The sequence below is a fragment of the Ovis aries genome, chromosome 1 (assembly GCF_016772045.2).
Source record: "Ovis aries strain OAR_USU_Benz2616 breed Rambouillet chromosome 1, ARS-UI_Ramb_v3.0, whole genome shotgun sequence".
NCBI classification, from domain to species: Eukaryota; Metazoa; Chordata; class Mammalia; order Artiodactyla; family Bovidae; genus Ovis; species Ovis aries.
Genome location: NC_056054.1, coordinates 100,073,399 through 100,091,949, shown reverse-complemented (window position 1 = coordinate 100,091,949; position 18,551 = coordinate 100,073,399). Strand labels below are relative to the sequence as shown.

At 40.1% G+C, this 18,551-nt stretch overlaps 1 protein-coding gene across 1 annotated transcript in view; it reads left to right on the top strand.

Annotated features, from left to right (window-relative positions):
• OTUD7B (OTU deubiquitinase 7B) overlaps window positions 1-18,551 on the top strand; it is a 59,989-nt gene that overhangs the window by 14,938 nt on the left and 26,500 nt on the right. Inside the window, exon 2 of the mRNA XM_012180358.3 lies at window positions 17,691-17,840. Within this exon, the coding sequence (XP_012035748.2) occupies window positions 17,756-17,840 (85 nt within the window). The 5' untranslated portion in view covers window positions 17,691-17,755. The remainder of the gene's footprint in view (window positions 1-17,690; window positions 17,841-18,551) is intronic.

The following is an 18,551-nucleotide window of genomic DNA, read 5'->3' as shown; positions in this document are numbered from 1 at the left end:
TTTTTTTTTTTTCTTTCCTTTTCCCTTGGTTCTTTCTGATTAGTGTGTGACTCTTGGGTCAGACTTGCTTTCCACAGCTCATTCAAGCAGAGAAGACTTTCTGTATTCAGAGGACTAGAAAATAGTCTCGAGGTTGGGAAGACTATTAAAATTCAATGTCTTCTGCCCAGCTGAAATTCAGTTTTGTTGGCATTTGGGGTTTATTCTTTAGCAAGTGTGATCCAAGAAAGTACTTGTTAGATTAAGGCCATTATTACTATGTGCCGTATTTGGAATGAGCAGTGTTCTGGAGTTAGCAGCTTAAAAATAGGCACAGGGTTTTTTTTCATGGGCATTACATAGTAGAAAGCATTAAAAGATGCTTAAATCTGTGAGAGTGATGTGCTGAATTTCTAGTAGGAACTGAATTCTAAGAACTAATCAGGTGGGATCAAGGTTGTAAGTGTTAAAACTAGTACTGGGGATCCAGTCAATTTAGCATTTTGATTCCAGGAATTTCTGGGCATGGCTCATGAGGTTAATGAGGTGATTTATACGGGTGTGTCTAGCCTAGTGCTTGGTACTTGATTGGTGCACAATAAATGTTAGTTAAATCTTTAAAAGATACTTGAATACAGAGTTTGTCAGTTTGTCTTTCTAGAGCAGCTTCTTCATCATTAAGTATTCCTTTTGAAGAATATTTGTTGAGCCTTTAACTGTGGGTAAAGCATTTGGGACAGATTTTTAATAGCAGATTCTTACTGAGACTGTGATCTTAACATTTATAAATTGAATCAGTTAGGCCTAGCGTTTAATGAGGAATTTGTGATTTTACTTTGCTAGAGTCAGCCCTTTGCTTTTTTGATAAAAATAACTTCTTGACTCTTTGGTGGAATTAAAAATGCTTGCTTTTTAATTCCAGTTAAACTGGGTTTGATTTTTTTAATATTTGAGATAGTTGCCTATGATGTTTCCTTTTATCCTCTCTTCATTTTTTTCAGTAAATAAGACAATATATTTGAAAAATGTATTGTGAACTGCAAAGCTAGCGGTTGTTATCTCCACCACCGCCAGTACTAATATTATGAATTAGTAATAAATAGGATTCATTCTTACAGGGGTTAGTTTCCGTGATTAATTTCAAGGAGAAAAACTCAGAGGACAATGGGATGTTTGCCACATGATTTGTGTACTAATTGATACCTTTTGTACTTTTTGTGGTAGGGAGAAGGAAAAGCAGAGACTTGTCACCCTGAAAATTTGGCCTAGTGCTATGTCATTGTGAAGGGTTGCCTTATCCTGCTTTGCTGTCCTCTGTAGTGGCAAGAAAATTAAGCAGGATTTATTATCTGTTAGAGGCTTATAGTACGTTTTACTGGATGCATCTGTCTACACAGGAAACAGTTCATCCCAGTTTGTTGGTAAGATCAACCACATTCCTACATTATGGACCTTATAATAAATAACAAAATTATATTGGTCGGTCCAGGGTAGTATCTGCCTGGCCTCCCAGTGTAGGAAGACTGAGGAAACAGTGTCATTGACCAAAATATTTGGTTAGCTGCTATCATCAAAAGCCTTTGCAGTCAACTTCTGATGACTCTTATTTTTGGAGAAGAACATGTGATTTTTATAATCCAAAATAATTTATTCAGTAAATTTTGAAAAGACTACTTACTTTTCAAAATTTCCTTTTCATCTTTTTCTGTCTTTTGTCCCTGTCCCTTGGTAAATCTTTGTCCAATAAAGGAATTTAGCTGATACCCAGCTGGTGTTTTCTGTGGAACCAGCCCATTAGATGAACATCTAGAAAGCAGGGATACTGTCTCATACCTCAGTTGGTAAAGAATCTGCCTGCAGTGCAGGAGATCCTGGTTCGATTCCTGGGTTGGGAAGATCCACTGGAGAAGGGATAGGCTACCCACTCCTGTATTCCTGGGCTTCCCTTGTGGCTCAGCTGATAAAGAATCCACCTGCAATGTGGGAGACCTGGGTTCGATCCCTGGGTTGGGAAGATCTCCTTGAGAAGGGAAAGAGTACCCACTCCAGTATTCTGGCCTGGAGAATTCCATGGACCATATAGTCCATGGGGTCACAAAGAGTCGGACGCGAGTGAGCGACTTTCACTTTCAGTTGATGCATGTTGTGTCCTCTTCACTCAGCAGACTGCCTGGCATTGCGTGGGTCCTTAATAAGTGCTTACTGAATGGCTGAGTCAGGAGGTTAAGGTTTTCGTTAGGGGAGAACTGTGTGACTCTCGGTGCTACTGTGCTGATCATGGCCCTTCCTAAGAGGACGAAGCAGTGTAGCTTTCTCAAAAATAACTGTGAGTGCAAGGAAAGTTTTTGCTTTGATATTTGCAGGCATTTTACATTTTTGGACAAAGAGAAGTAGTATGTTAAAGGTTTGTGCTTTCTCTCTTGATTCTGTGTTTTATTCCATTCAAAGTTTAATTATTGCTATGATATCTTAATAATGTACGAGAAGCATAGTGTCATACTATCAATAGAAAAGAAAAAAATCTCTGTGTATGTCATGCATAATTTTATAAAACTTCAGACTTAAGGGATATAAGTCTAGAAGAATACAGTATCTCAAATCCAGTTTATATTTTTAGTGTTGTTGAGCAAAACAAAAATGATTTAGTTTGAATGTGTCTTTGTGATTTTCTTTATAGATGGATAAATATGGTTTGCTTAAGTAACTAAATTTCCCAGGTACACATTTTTTTCTTTGATATACATCTGTATAAGTAAGAGATTTAGCTGGGTGGCAGGAGAAGAGGAAATTTTCATAGATAAATCCACAAAGTGGATTACATGGAGAATTGAAAATTATCAGTATATGTGAAGTCAAGTGAAGATTTCTGGAATGGGAGTTAACCAGCTTAGGTTCTACACACTGTTTTCTCACTGGTTAGCTTTGGGCAAGTCACTAAATCTCACTCACTTGGTTCTCAGTGTTCTCATCTGTCACTTGAGGGTATGAAGTGAAATGATCTCAGATATGCTGGTTCTAAAGTCCATAATTCTAAAGGGCCAAATAAAGAAAATAGACTGGCTTTTGCTCCCTTACCACCAGCCTGTTCCACATAAGAGCTGAATGTGAAATGTTGATTATGTAAATAATAGAAGTGTATAACCTATATTCCCAGGTCGACTAGACTTGTCAGATTGTGTTATATGCTCATAATTGATTTTATGTGCATAAATATAAGAGGCTTGCTTGCTTTTAAAAGAGCAATTATTACCACAAAAGGTACAACCTAGGAGGCACTAGTGGTCAAGAACCTACCTGCCAATGCAGGAGACATAAGAGCTGCGGGTTTGATTCCTCAGTTGGGAAGATCCCCTGGAGAAGGAAATAGCAACCCACTCCAGTATTTGTCCCTGGAAAATCCCATGGACAGAGGAGCCTGGCAGGCTACAGTCCATGGGGTCACAAAGAATCGAACACAGCTGAAGTGACTTAGCACACACTTGAATACAAATGAAAGGGACCCAAATAATGCTCAAGATACCCTGGGTTGGAGTTTCTGCTTCTTACCTGTAACCTGGAAATAGGAATATGTATGTGTTGGCAGGCTTGGTCAGGGGTGGAGAGGGTTGTGGTGGCTAGTGGACGGTGTGGGTGAATGTGGATAGTAGTTAACAGCGAAATATTCAAGAGCTTTCCAACCTGTGGACTTTGCATGGCTAGACTAATTTGACTGTGCCATAAATCTCTGGAGAACTGATATGAACCCTGTGTTGTATTCAAATTCAGAATATGTAGGTCCAAGCTCCTTGCTATCTGGGTATCACTTAAGCTTTGTAAGCTGTGTGTGTGTTTTCCATCAGAAAATAGGGGATAGAAGTCTCAATGGGTATTTAATTTTTAAAATTTTTATTAAATGAGGCCATATTTGTGAAAGTGCTTTTAAAACAATTTACAGCAAAAGAGAAGCTATTCTTAGTGAACAGACAGCTGTACAAATATTTATTCCTATAGACCTTAGTTATACATATCTATCTGTTGAATGATGACATTTAATAATTCAGAAGACTATTTTAGGTATTTTTTTAGGTATAGATTAGCTCTCGATTATCCACACACATGTACTAGCATGAATAATTTAGAACCACAAATATTTATTAGGCATCTGCTATGTGCCAGGCAGTTTATTAGGCCTGTTCAGAATTTTTTAAAGTACAAAATAAAGGTGCCAACCTCAAGGATCTTAGTCCTACCTAGAATGCATCTTGTCTTTCAGTCTCATGAGCTCTTACCCATCCTAAAGCCTCAGTTTGAGAAACTTCCCTAACCCATCCAGGTAAACTAGTTGCTTCTTATACTTCTTAGCCCACTGGGCACTAGAAACTGTTTAGATTTCTCACAGCAGACTGGAGTCCCTTGAAGGTAGGACTGTGGCTTCACCCTTTGTATCCTCAGGCTATGGTGGACCCAGCTTGATAAATTTTGAGTGAATGACTGATAGTCAGATTGGTGATATAAGTGTCAGGAAGGCCAACTAATATGACAAGGTGGTATATGGTATCAGCAAGTGCTAGTGAGCGTTTCACACACTGTACCTATGGGAGTTCAAATGAGGTTTAGATATAGCCAGGAAAGGTGGTACTGTAGACCTGCATTTGAAGAATTAAAAAAATAATAGTGATAAAAGTATCTTTCTTTGAACTGAATTATATAATTTAAAATAGACAAATTTCTTTTTCCAGTTGTTTGAGGCTTGTATAAAAATCAGTAATCGTATGGTGAAGGAAGTTAATTTATCAGAAGAAATATACAAAGTGAATTAATTTCCTGTGGGTAACTAATCACACGTGGGATAGTCATTGTAATTTTTTTTTCCTTCTGCTATTTCTTCCCTTAAATGGAAGTTCGGTACTTGACAGTGAAATGGCCATTAGTTAGGAATCAATAAAGGGAGAGAAGGTTGTCAACTACTGAATATTTGAGGGTTGATTCTAGAGAGATGGTGTGTTTTGTTATTAAACTAGCCTGTGTGGTTTGGTAATATTTATTTTTCTCTCATGTCAGAAGTTCAGTAATCAGAATATTTTTAAGGGCTCGTAGAACTTTGTTTGTTTGTTTTACAGGTTATTCTTCTAAAAGTTGAACCTATTGGGAGTTGAACCTGGACTACCCTTGACCCTAGCTGAAAGGGGGGAAGAAAAAAAAACCATTGTGTGGGCAAATAGGCATACTGGTCTGGATCTAAAAAAGTAAACACTAACGTGGTTTCTGTTTCTATTCAAGTTACTCTTGTTGTGCCAATAATATAATAATAGACTTTCTTTGTGACTCTCTCTGACCTTATTTTTCCAAAGGTCACTTCCATTGTACAAGCCTTCCAAATTGTTAAATTTCCCAAATAACTATAACCCAGGGAGCCTTTTATCAGTAGCACTGAATAGACAAATGCCAGTTCATAAGGAGTTCTGTGTGAGCTTCTCCCTCATTTGTATATTAGCATTTGGCTGTTGATGGGATTTGTCCTTTAGGAATTCATTTTTCTGTTTGTAGCCTGATTAAAAAAAAAAAACAAAACTAGAAACTTTAGGGAAAAAAAATAGTTAAATCTTGTTCTGACACATACCAGTGGTAATGATAAAGCTAGAGGTCCAATTCTTGAATCTTTACTGGTGTGTTTCCACAGTAGCCTATAGTATACTGATGAATTGTTTTGGGAGTGGTAAATTATATGATCGGATTCAGTTTTTTCCTCTTAAGTTTGTTTTTGGGGGAGAAAATAGACATCTGGAATGAGTAGGGTAGTAAGGGTTAAGGGTGGGGAGGTAGGGTTGGTAGATTAAGGCATGAAAATTTTGGTCAATATGTGGGAAATTGCTGTTCCTGGAGATGTGGGAATAAATGAACTATTTAATTCTCCTGCCAATGCAGGAGACGCAATAGACATGGGTTCGATCCTTAGGTTGGGAAGATCCTCTGGAGGAGGAAATGGCAACCCACTCTAGAATTCTTGCCTGGAAAATTCCATGGACAGAGGAGCCTGGCAGCCTATAGTCCATGGGGTTCGAAAGAGTTGAACGCCATTGAGAGGCCGAGCACACACACAGTGAGCTAGGTATGTACCTCTAGGAGAGGACAGACTTTTTTGTTTTTGCTGTTTTTTTTTTTTTTGAGGGACTATCTGGGAGAAGATACAACTAAGGGAATCTCTTTATGACATTTTCTTGAGGACTTGAAAGACACTGGAATGGGAGTGATAGAACAGGTACTGTGTGTATGTGTTAAGACTGTGCTAAGAAATGGTTGTAGCACTGGAGGATTTGTTTGCAGGAGTAGAGGGAGCTTCTAAAGGAGAGACAAAGGCTGTGTTGGACACCAGCGGAGTGAGGCAGAGCTTGTGGGAGGGGGTTAGGTGCAAAGAAGGCAACTGACATGTTTTGAGGACTTACTGAACACTAGGCACTGTCCTAAAAGCTTTTTATATCTTACATTATTTAATCCTAACCGGAAGTCTGAAGTGTAGATAATTGCCCCAGTTTATACATGAAGGAACAGAGGCGCTAAACAGTAATATTGCTTACCCATGATTGCACAGCTGTTAGTAGTAGATAAGGGATTCGAGCCTAGATCTGTCTGAATCCAGAGCCTATTCTGTCTCTCCAGGTGGAGGTGAAAGGAGTTGAGGCAGTGAGGGTGGACTTGCACGTGGCAGACTGCCCATGTTTCCTCAGTCTTCCTCCCTGGACTAAGTGGAGTTTAGTACTTGGGAGTCAAATTGGCTGGACTGATAAAAATCCTGGTCCTACCACTTTTTAAGGTGGATTATATCATTTAGTGATACATCAGGCTTCCCTAGTGGCTCAGAGGGCAAAGAACCGCCTGCTAGTGCAGGAAACATAAGGGATGCAGGTTTGGTCCCTGGGTCGGGAAGATCCCCTGGAGAAGGAAGGGACTACCCACTCCAGTATTCTTACCTGGAGAATTCCATGGACAGAGAAGCCTGGTGATTTATAGTCCATGGAGTTGCAAACAGACTTGACTGAGTGACTAACACTATAACATTTAGTGGTACATAGATCTTTTTAGTATGGAATTTAGTCAAATCTTTCTTTTTTTTCTAAGAAAGTAGTATTTTTTTTTTTTTCACTTGGAAGGGCACATATTAACTAAAAACAATCTGCCAAGATAGTCTTTCATCTCTCCCACCCACCTAGTCAACAATTGTGTGAAATTCTAAGGGTTTCTGTCCTTTCTCTTTCTCCTTGTCTGGATTCCTTGGAACTGACATCACAGACATGGAGGAGTCACTGACCTTTGAAAATTCTTGATGGTTTTGAATGTTGTGGTTTTCCAGTGAGTTTGGGGAGGAGTTGGAGGGAACTCAGACACAGCTGTAATGCATCAGTGGACCGGGAGAGTGGGTATAGTGTGAGAATATGGACACTTTGGGGGATATTTTAGATGAGAGAATGTAGGGTCAGTAGTTTTGCACGCATTTTCTTTATTTTTTTCGCATTTTAACATAACTATTATCTACAGCTATGTATTATCTATAGCTATGTTAAATATCAGTTAGTATTTAATTTTGAGTCACTTTTCTCCGTTAATAAACAGTTGGGCACTCATCATGAAGACTGATTTTAGTATTAGTCTGAGCTAAACAACTTGCCAACAAAGGTCCGTCTAGTCAAGGCTGTGGTTTTCCCAGTGGTCATGTATGGATGTGAAAGTTGGACTGTGAAGAAAGCTGAACGCTGAAGAATTGATGCTTTTGAACTGTGGTGTTGGAGAAGACTCTTGAGAGTCCCTTGGACTGCAAGGAGATCCAACCAGTCTATCCTAAAGGAGATCGGTCCTGGGTGTTCATTGGAATGACTGATGCTAAAACTGAAACTCCAGTACTTTGGTCACCTCCTGTGAAGAGTTGGCTCACTGGAAAAGACTCTGATGCTGGGAGGGATAGGGGGCAGGAGGAGAAGGGGACGACAGAGGATGAAATTGGCTGGATGGCATCACCGACTGGATGGACATGAGTTTGAGTGAACTCCGGGAGTTGGTGATGGACAGTGAGGCCTGGCATGCTGCGATTCATGGGGTTGTAAAGAGTCGGACACAACTGAGTGACTGGACTGAACTGAACTGAAAGAACGTTCAGGGAGAGAAATCTGTTGCGAATAAGATCATATAACAATCTTAAGCAAATGTATTTGAGATGCCCACTGTTTACAACATGGTGAACACTTGGAGATGCCTGTTTATAACACTGATGATCTGGTTATTGTCAATACTGGGTGAGGGGAGGTGGGCTGTGTGTAGTGGGATACCGTCCAAAGAGAATTCAGTTTATCTGAATGAAAACTAAATACTTACCAGGTGCTTGGATGCTAGGAATACAGGATGAACAAGACAAGATTCCTGCCCTCAGGTTGCTCATGGTTTAGTGGGGAGACAGACATGTAAATAAAGACAAGTACCGTGCAGTATAATGTGCTAGAGGGAGAGTACAAGATGAAACACCAAGGAGGAAGTGGGCACTTTAACTTGGGAAGCCAGGGAAGGTTTTGCAGATGAGGTAGTACTTACGGTAGCCTTAAAGAAGAAATAGGAATTCACCTGCTAGACCAGGAGCCAGAAGGAACAACGTTCACAAAGGAACTGAAATTTGAAGCATGTAGTATACTTGCGGAACTATCAAGTACAAGGAGGGGAAAGGTGGGTTGTAGATAAGGCCGGAGGATTAGGTAAAGCTGGATCATGAAGGGCCTTATTTGTCTTGAGTAGGAATTTGGATATTAAGCTTTAGTCACTGAGGATCCATTGAGCAGTGGGATATAATACTATCATGTTTGCATTTTAGATTGATCAGCCTCTACAAGCAACCACTGTGAAAAATGCCTGGAGGAAGGAAGAGGGAGAAATTAGGAAGCTATTTCCTGTGGTTCAGGTTTTGAACACCTGAGAGAAGATAAAAGAGATGTAGTCTGTAGAAGATGTTGGCTGGATCTGAGAATTCTTTAAAATTCCTAAACTTTAGTAAAGAACGATTTGTGAGGATAAGGCAAGAGAGTCCAGGGTGGCTCCCAGGCCTATGACTTAAGTGATAGCAGGGATGATGGTGCTACTTGCTAGAAAAGGCAATTCTGGAAGAAAAATAGTTTGAACAGGTGGAGGGATAGTGCTGAGTCTGAAGTGCCTGTGGGATTCCTGGTTGAGTTGGAAGGAGTTGGGGACAGCAGATGCCTTTTAAGTCATCGACATTTGGGTGCTCAGGGGCATGAATGAAGTTCTTCAAGGGGATGATATAAAATGAGAAAGTGGAAGGCTTGCGGTTAGAACTGTGGGTGAACTAACCTTTTGTGCAGGCACAGAAAGAAAAATTCACAAAGGTGACCAAGGCACAGAACGAGAGAGGCAGGAAGAGTGGTCCGTGTGTCTCAAATGCCACAAAGAGACACTTTAGATAAGCAGTAAGGAGGATGGTGATGGTCTTCTGTATAAGACAATGGTGTCCTTGTCTTTCTATTGAAGCCAGTTTTAGTTGGTCGAGGACTGACTATCAGGTGAGAAAGTACCATCAGTGAGTGTAGTCTAATTCAAAGAGTTTTGCAGGGAAGACGAGAATAACAGCCAGCAGATAAAGCAGGAGGAAAATCTGAAGGAACACCCCTTGCTTTGTTTCATAATTTTTTCTGTGAAGTCAGAGGAAAGGTCATCTACTGGGAATAAGGGAGGTGATAAGGATTTGGTGGGAGGCTCAGGGAGAGTGGTGAAGGGATAAGATAGTAGCCGAGAAGACTGGTTAGGTACTCAAGTCAAGCAAAAGACAGCAGTGTCTCATTGAAAGGAATGAGACAGAACGTGATATATGTGTAGTCATATTACTCTGTATTATTGTGGAATCTTGTCTTGTACAATAGCCTTGTTTAGTAGTGGAGAAGCTGAATGTGAGATCTGTCCAGATTGGGCAGATCAAAGGATAAGAGAACTAGGTTTTTACAGGAGAATAAAGTGATCACTCATTATGTATATGTTTAGATAGGCAAGAAAAGACAAAGTGGAATCTAACCATTTTTCACGTCTTCTCTGCTCTCATCCTAGTCTAGCTCACTGTCATCTCATTTTACCATAGTTTTCTAAACAGTTCTCCCTAAATACACTTGTGCTCCTTGTAAAGTATTCTTCCCACTGCAACTGGAGTGATCTTTTAATATTTTAAATCTGATTCCGTCCTGTTCCTGCCTATAACTCTTCAAAGGCTTCTCCTTACTTTTAGGATAGTCATAAGATCTCAGTCTTCAGTAGGGTTCACTGGGCTGCCCCTTTGTCCTCATTTTTCACCATTTTCACCTCTCTGTGCCTCCTTGCCACAGAACATTGATATGTTTCCTCTGCTCAGAGCATTCTTTCTTTCCCAATTTGTCTCCAGTTCCTACTTATTTTTCAGTTCTTAGATATAATATCACTTCCTTGGGAAAGCTTTTCTTGATTCCCCATATGCTATAATGCCTCTTCCCCAGTGTTTTCCCCTATTATAATTACAGTTGTTTGTGAAATTTTGTGTTTTTTCCTCTATACTAGAAGCTTTGTGAAGATAGAGATTATGTCTAGTTCATGGTTATGTTCCTAATCCTGACCATAGTGCCTAGCCCAGAGTAGGTACTCCATTAATTTTTGTTGAATTAATGAATAAGATGGTTAAAGAATTGGATGGCTGAGTCTTGAGGCAAAGATGTCCTGAGGTGAGACAGCAAGTTTAGTAGTAGAGAGAAACAGCTGGAGAGAGATGAGGTTGTAGCCAGAGTAAGATGTTGGGAGTTGAAGATTTAGAGGTAGAACAGTTTCAGGGCATGGTGGGGCTGAGTTGCTGAGGTAGATGAAGGTCTTGGCATTTGATGAGTTTATGAAACTTTAGACAGAAATGTTGGATAGATTGTGCAGGTGGGTGTTGAAATTGTTCAGGAACGTGATAGGATTTGAACTGAGGAAAATATAAGGCAGAGTCATGAGTCATTAATAAACATGAGAGATGGGCACAGCCCTTTCCTGTGGTGAAAGAATGAAATGCCTGAAAATCAGTGCAGTTCTGGGAACCAGTAATGACTGTCCCTAGAGGTGGCACTAGTGGTAGAGAACCCACTTGCCAATGCAGGAGACACAAGAGACAAGGGTTCGATCCCTGGGTCAGGAAGATCCCCTGGAGGAGGAAATGGTAACCCACTCCAGTGTTCTTGCCTGGAAAATCCCATGGAGAGAAGAGCTTGGTGGGCTAGAGCCTGTAGGGTCACAGTCAGACACGACTGAAGTGACTTAGCAGACACACTTGGAAGCAGTATGGTACAGTGGAGAGAGCATGTGTTCAAAATGTCTGGGTTCAGATTTTGGGTAACCCACCTGACTTTTCAAGCCTTATGCCTTTCTGTGTAAACTGGGAATAATAAGCCTGCTGCAGGAGTTTCATTGTTAATGAATAAGAAGTGTTTTTGAAAGTGCTTAATATTAACTTGTTATTCTTTTTAAATTATTTATTTTTAGCTACATGCAGGCTTCTCTCTTCTAGTTGTGTCAAGTTGGGGCTACTGTCCGGTTTTGTTGCATGAGCTTCTCATTGCGGTGACTTCTCTGGTTGCAAAGCACAGGCTTCAGTAGTTGCGGCTTACGGACTCTAGAGTTTGGGCTCAGTAGTTGTGGCACACAAGCCTATTTGCTCCAGAGCATGTGGGATCTTCCCAGATCAGGGATTAAACCCATGTCCTCTGCACTGACAGACAAATTCTTAACCACTAGACCACGAGGGAAGCCCTGACTTATTTTCTTGATTACTATCCTCACTTCAGGAGAGCATGGAAGTGGAAGTAGGGATAAGAAGCAAAGATAGTAGCAGAAGTGAACTTTGGACAAGGTACGTGTCTTCATTTATTCTACTTGCAGAGTTTGTAATATAGGGTCAGCATAAACATTTATGCATGAATACAGGTAATGGCAAGTACTGATATAAGGAAGAACTTTGTAAAAGAAAAAAAAAAGAGGCCACTGGTTGGCTCATGATAACATTGCAGTGTTGACCTACCACAAATTTTTATGGAAAGAAATGCTTTATATAATCATTTTCCATGAAAATTCCATCATTCCTGGAAATAGATTTTACTATTCTGGAGAAGAGATCAAGTACCATTATGCTAAAGAGGAGGGCTGGTGATTTAGTTAAGAAAAGCATTTTCTAACAATTTGAGCTGTCCAACAATACAATGGACACTATAGCAAAGAAATGAGTCTCCATCAGAACTTGTATTCTTGTGGAGAATGGATGATTTATCTGTCAGAGATGCAGTAGAAGGATTCTTGCATGGAGGCTGATATTGGATTAAATTATTGCTTCAGTCCCTTTTTGCTGAAGAAGTTCAACTTCATGTTTCAACTTAAAAACTTCCTGTAGCTTGTAGTAAATGTTAGTGATTTCTCCACTAACTTGAAAAGTTAGAAGAGTTGCTTACCAGTCCAGATCAGTGATTTTAAAATTATGGGAGATTCATCCAAGAATTGGCTTTGCAGGTGGCACAGTGGTAAAGAATCTGCCTGCCAATGCAGGAGATGCAAGAGGTGCAGGTTCGATCTTTGGGTCAGGAAGATTCCCTGGAGTAGGAGATGGCAACCTGCTCCAGTAGTCTTGCCAGAAAAATTCCATGGACAGAGGAACCTGGCGGGCTACAGACCATGGGGTCATAAAGAGTTGGACATGACTGAGTGACTGAGCACTCACGAGCACACAAAGTCTCTCTGATTGGAAGACTGGAGGATTTGACTCTGATTTAGATTTGTCGAAACACATTCAGTCAACAAATATTTGAGTGCCTCTTCTGTTTCATTTGAAAGTTTGAAAGCCAGTGTTTTCTTTTTTCCCTTCCTGTGAGTCTTCTAAGACTCTCCTTCCAAGAGCCAAGGACCGTGGGTCTTCGTCATCACCTAGTCCCATTTGGAATTTGAGAAGTCCCATTTGGATAGTCCCATTTGGAATTGGAGAAGCTCAAGCCAGGTGTTGGTAGTGGTGAAAAAAAGGCTGCAGTCCTCACCTGTTGGGTAGGGTGAGGGTGGAGTCCATGGCATGCACCTTGGAGACATCAAATGTAAGAATGTGCCACCAAAAAGTTTGGTTTAGTGCTTTGAATCTTTGAGCAAGTCATTCTAGATAATGTTGGACCTTGAAATTATTTTTAAAAACTGTGTTTGGAAAAGAATGACCTACTGTGTTGGCATGTGAGGTCTAAGATGCCGTGATGTTGATGGTTTTCATTGGCTGCTTTCACTCAGAAGCTGCTGGCTGGCTTGGAAATGGCCTGTGAACCTGTGGCTTAATCAGCTTCACTCTTCTGCTGAGCACCTTTTTGTTGATTGTTAAGGAAATAGCATCTCACTCCGGTATTCTTGCCTGGAGAATCCTATGAGCAGAGAAGCCTGGCAGGCTACTGTCCATAGGATTGCGAGAGTCGAACACGACTTAGTGACTAAACCACCACCACCATCTGTGTGCCTGTTGTGTATTTCCCACATTGTTTCAGAAAGTTATGAAAGTGGCTTTACCTAGTTCCTTTACTTCTTTTTTTTAAGAGATAAAGTTGAAATTCATTTTGCAGGTATGCTCTTGGTTTTGGATTATTTATGTGTTTTAAGTTATTTGGACTGCTACCATCTCCTGTGACCTGATGGTGCCTAAAATGGGCTTGAGGAAAGAATCTTGTCTGTATTAGAAGAGGGGGAAACCACTCATTCACCTGTGAATTTTGAAGTAATTCAGTTCTTAAGCATTTTATCTAAGGAACTAATTTATTTAATAACTTAGCATTTTGAATTTGAGGTTCAGTTCAGTTCAGTCGCTCAGTCATAATCTGACTCTTTGTTACCCCATGGACTGCAGCACCCCAGGCCTCCCTGTCCGTCACCACCTCCCGAAGTTTACCCAGACTCATGTCCATTGAGTGAGTGATGCCATCCAACCATCTCATCCTCTGTCGTCCCCTTCTTCTCCTCCCTTCAATCGTTCCCAGCATCAGGGTCTTTTCAAATGAGTCAGCTCTTCGCATCAGGTGGCCAAAGTATTGGAGTTTCAGCTTTACATCATTCCTTCCAACGAACACCCAGGACTGATTTCCTTTATGATGGACTGTTTGGATCTCCTTGCAGTCCAAGGGACTCTGAAGAGTCTTCTCCAATACTGCAGTTCAAAAGCATCAATTCTTCTGCACTCAGCTTTCTTTATAGTCCATCTCTCACATCCATACATGACTACTGGAAAAACCATAGCCTTGACTAGATGGACCTTTGTTGGCAAAGTAATGTCTCTGCTTTTTAATATGCTGTCTAGGTTGGTCATAACTTTTCTTCCAAGTAGTAAGCGTTTATTAATTTCATGGTTGTAATCACCATCTACAGTGATTTTGGAGCCCCCCAAAATAAAGTTTCTCACTGTTTCCATTGTTTCCCCATCTACTTGCCATGAAGTGATGGGACTGGATGCCATGACCTTAGTTTTCTGAATGTTGAGCTTTAAGCCAATTTTTTTACTCTCTTTCACTTTCATCAAGAGGCTCTTTAGTTCTTCTTCATTTTCTGCCACAAGGGTGGTGTCATCTGCATATCTGAGGTTACTGATATTTCTTCCGGCAACTTTGATTCCAGCTTGTGCTTCGTCCAGCCCAGCATTGCTCATGATGTACCCTGCATATAAGTTAAATAAGCAGGGTGACAATATACAGCCTTGACCTATTTGGAACCAGTCTATTGTTCCATGTCCAGTTCTAACTGTTGCTTCCTGACCTGCATTCACGTTTCTCAAGAGGCAGGTCAGGTGGTCTGGTATTCCCATCTCCTTCAGAATTTTCCAGTTTATTATAATCCACAGAGTCAAAGGCTTTGGCATAATCAGTAAAGTAGAAATAGATATTTTTCTGGAACTCTCTTGCTTTTTTGATGATCCAGCAGATGTTGGCAATTTGATCTCTGGTTCCTCTGCCTTTTCTAAAACCAGCTTGAACATCTGGAAGTTCACGGTTCATGTATTGTTGAAGCCTGGCTTGGAGAATTTTGAGCATTACGTTACTAGCGTGTGAGATGAGTGCAATTGTGTGGTAGTTTGAGCATTCTTTGGCATTACCTTTCTTTGGGATTGGAATGAAAACTGACCTTTTCCAGTCCTGTGGTCACTGCTGAGTTTTCCAAATTTGCTGGCATCTTGAGTGCAGCACTTTTACAGCATCATCTTTTAGGATTTGAAATAGCTCAACTGGAATTCCATCACCTCCACTAGCTTTGTTCATAGTGATGCTTCCTAAGGCCCACTTGACTTCACATTCCAGGATGTCTGGCTTTAGGTGAGTGATCACACCATCGTGATTATCTGGGTTGTGAAGCTCTTTTTGTATAGTTCTTCTGTGTGTTCTTGCCACCTCTTCTTAATATCTTCTTCTTCTGTTAGGTCCATACCATTTCTGTCCTTTATTGAGCCCATCTTTGCATGAAATGTTCCCTTGGTATCTCTGATTTTCTTGAAGAGATCTCTAGTCTTTCCGATTCTATTGTTTTCCTCTATTTCTTTGCACTGATCACTGAAGAAGGCTTTCTTATCTCTCCTTGTTATTTGGAAGTCTACATTCAAATGGGTGTATCTTTCCTTTTCTCCTTTGCTTTTCGCTTTGCTTCTTTTCACGGCCAAAAGTTCTTTATGTATTGGTAGACTTTTCTGACAGTTGTGATATTGAAATGGAAGTAAATTAGACATTGATAATAAGCAGAGCAAAAGAGAATGTAAGGATCATAATTTATGAAGCTTTAGGGAACTGAAGTTATTTTTTTAAACCTGGAAATGATCTTAGAAGTCATCAAATCCAAGTCTAGGATATACAAGAGGCAACTGAGAACCTGTAAGTAATTTGACCAAAGTCACCTAGCTAATATATATAGGTGTAAGTAAAAGTCATATGATATGAGGGTAGTAGAAATAATGACAGTATGTTAACATCTCTTTAGAAAGGAGAGTTTGTCAAACTTTGAGAGATGGATTGAGACTGGGACAGACCATTAGAAATAGAGGGATGATGTGAAAGGTGAAGTACCCTTGACTTTCTGATCTGAATTTTAAACCTCGAATTGATTGGTTTGGTGGTGGCTGATGCAGAAGTTCAGTTAGTCATTTAATCATTTATTCATCAGGCATTTGTTGACTGTCTACAATATTGTAGATTCTGAGCTAGATGTTGGGGCTACAGATATGAATTAAACATTTCTTTCTACTCCTGGACTTCTTGGCCTCTTGGAACAGAACCAGAAAGAATACTTTCTATTTTGTCATGTCTCTTCCTCTCAAAAAAAAAAAAAAAAATCCTACATGAAGTTATTAAGTTAGTGGACTACTGGTTTTATGACCTACAGATCACTGCTGTTTCTTTGCCTTACTATTTCTATGGAATGTGGAGAATTAGGATCTGATCACACCAATAAGTAAGCTGTGTCTTGGGGTCTGGGGAGGTGTGATGAGAAAGTACCTGAGAATCATCCTTAGCGTTTAGGTTGTTTAGAAGGAGATGTTTCTGGAGAGACAGTCACCTGAGCCACCCTGCTACCCTTGGGAACTCCACTTTTGGCATTCCCCCAGAGCAGGGGGTTGGTGGGTGTGGTGGGGCAGGTATGTGCCTGGTGGCTTTATGAATAAGCCCTCGTCTGCAGAGAACTGTAAACCTGTCTGAAGCGGCAAATTTTGGTGAGAAGTTGTTCTTCTCTTGGTTATTGCTTTCTCAGCTGGGACTGCTAATTTCAGAGGAATGTGGATTGGTGCCAGGCTGACGGGTCAGGGATATAGTTCCTGCCAAAGTCAAGTCTGAAGAAGAGACCTTTTTCAGGTGAACTTATTTGGCAGTCATTTGTCTTGATTGGAGATAAGCATGTTTCCTGGGTTCATGAAGTTAGTGGACAAAGATTGACCTTTGTTAGGAACTCTTGGCATCTCTACCCTGCTTTGCATAATTGCAGAGTGCTTTATTTTGAGTAGTTTCAGATATCCGTTTGCTCTTCCCATTTCCTCAGCTAGCATGAGAATACTAGTCAACTCGAAAATTATTCAGTGTGTAGTATTCATTGATTCAGCAAATATTTACTGAGGGCTGGGTGCCAAGGACTACGCCAAGGGGTACGTGCTGAGGATATGTTAGTGAATAAGACACACAAGCTCTGTACTTTCAAGAAACTTGTGTATTGGAGGAGGAGGCTAGACGGCAACTAATTAAAATAATTTCAAAGTATATTGAGTGCCTGGAAAGAAATAAACCAGGTGCTATGTTAGGGGATAACACAGGTGGGAAATTCTTCAGGATGTGAGTCCGCTGCTGCCTTCCATTAGTGTGCACAAGCAAACTGAGGAATAGAAATGGAATACTCTAGAATGGCAGAGGAGGAGCATTATATAGGGGAAATAGTGAACTGTATGTAATGAATGGATGATAACTAGGCTTGTGATGGTGATCACTGTAGTGTTTATAGATGTTGAACTATATTGCTGGGCACCTGAAACTTATGTAATAAAAGGGAAAACAATTAATGTTAATAAGGAATTAGGAAATTACTCCTTATAGTAAATTCAGTTGAAATGAATGATCTAGAATAGTTTCCCCATTTGGTTAGGAAGCTGCTGATACTGGGCTGTGATCATCCCATTCCACTGTGAGTTAGGCCTTCTGTGTTTATTTCCTCCTCAGGTGGAGGCTTGACTTTTGATCTATGTCCTCCCTACATCAGCTGCCTGAAAGTACTGAATGATCACATGACCCTGGACATGGATGCTGTCCTGTCGGATTTTGTCCGTTCCACAGGAGCAGAACCAGGATTGGCCCGAGATCTTCTGGAAGGTAAGGAGTCTTTGGGGGAGAATGAGAAGAGAGAAAGTAAAACATGATATTTATTGTTAGGATAATTTGGAATGTAAGGTGATCAGAAAGATACTTTGTGTATGGTAGGTCTTACATTTAAGTTACTTCTAATAATCTATTTTGTGTGTGATCCCCCATAATTTTAAAATGCAAAATTCCTTTTTCACCTTGAATTTTTGGGTAGCTTTTCACCACTATCAAAAGCTTATGCTTAGGTAATACAAGTGAAATTTGAGATTAGTCCACTAAAAGCATAATTTTAGGTCTGTAAGACTTCCTTTTTATATATTAATGACTTGGATTTTCATATTTGGGATCATCCATGTTTGTTTTTTTCTTTCCTTTCCTAACTTATATGGATCATTCTGTATAGAGTGGATTAATTTAATGTTTTCGTTTTGCTGCTTTTGTTTACTTATATCTGTATATACACGGAAGTGTGAATATTCTAAATTTTAAGATCATTTAGGCTTGGCATCATGTCAGCAGGATTCTTTGTTTGGAGTCATAGTTAACAGATGCTTTTTGATGATGAAAATACATAATGACACAGTTAGGTAAACATTTTGGGGGATGGGCCAGTTCTTAGTATACACAGGTAATTTTTTAGATTGTCAGTCCTTAGTAAGGTGTGGCAGTTTGACATATACTTAGCTACCTGTGAGACTAGTGTTGATTTGGAAATGGAAG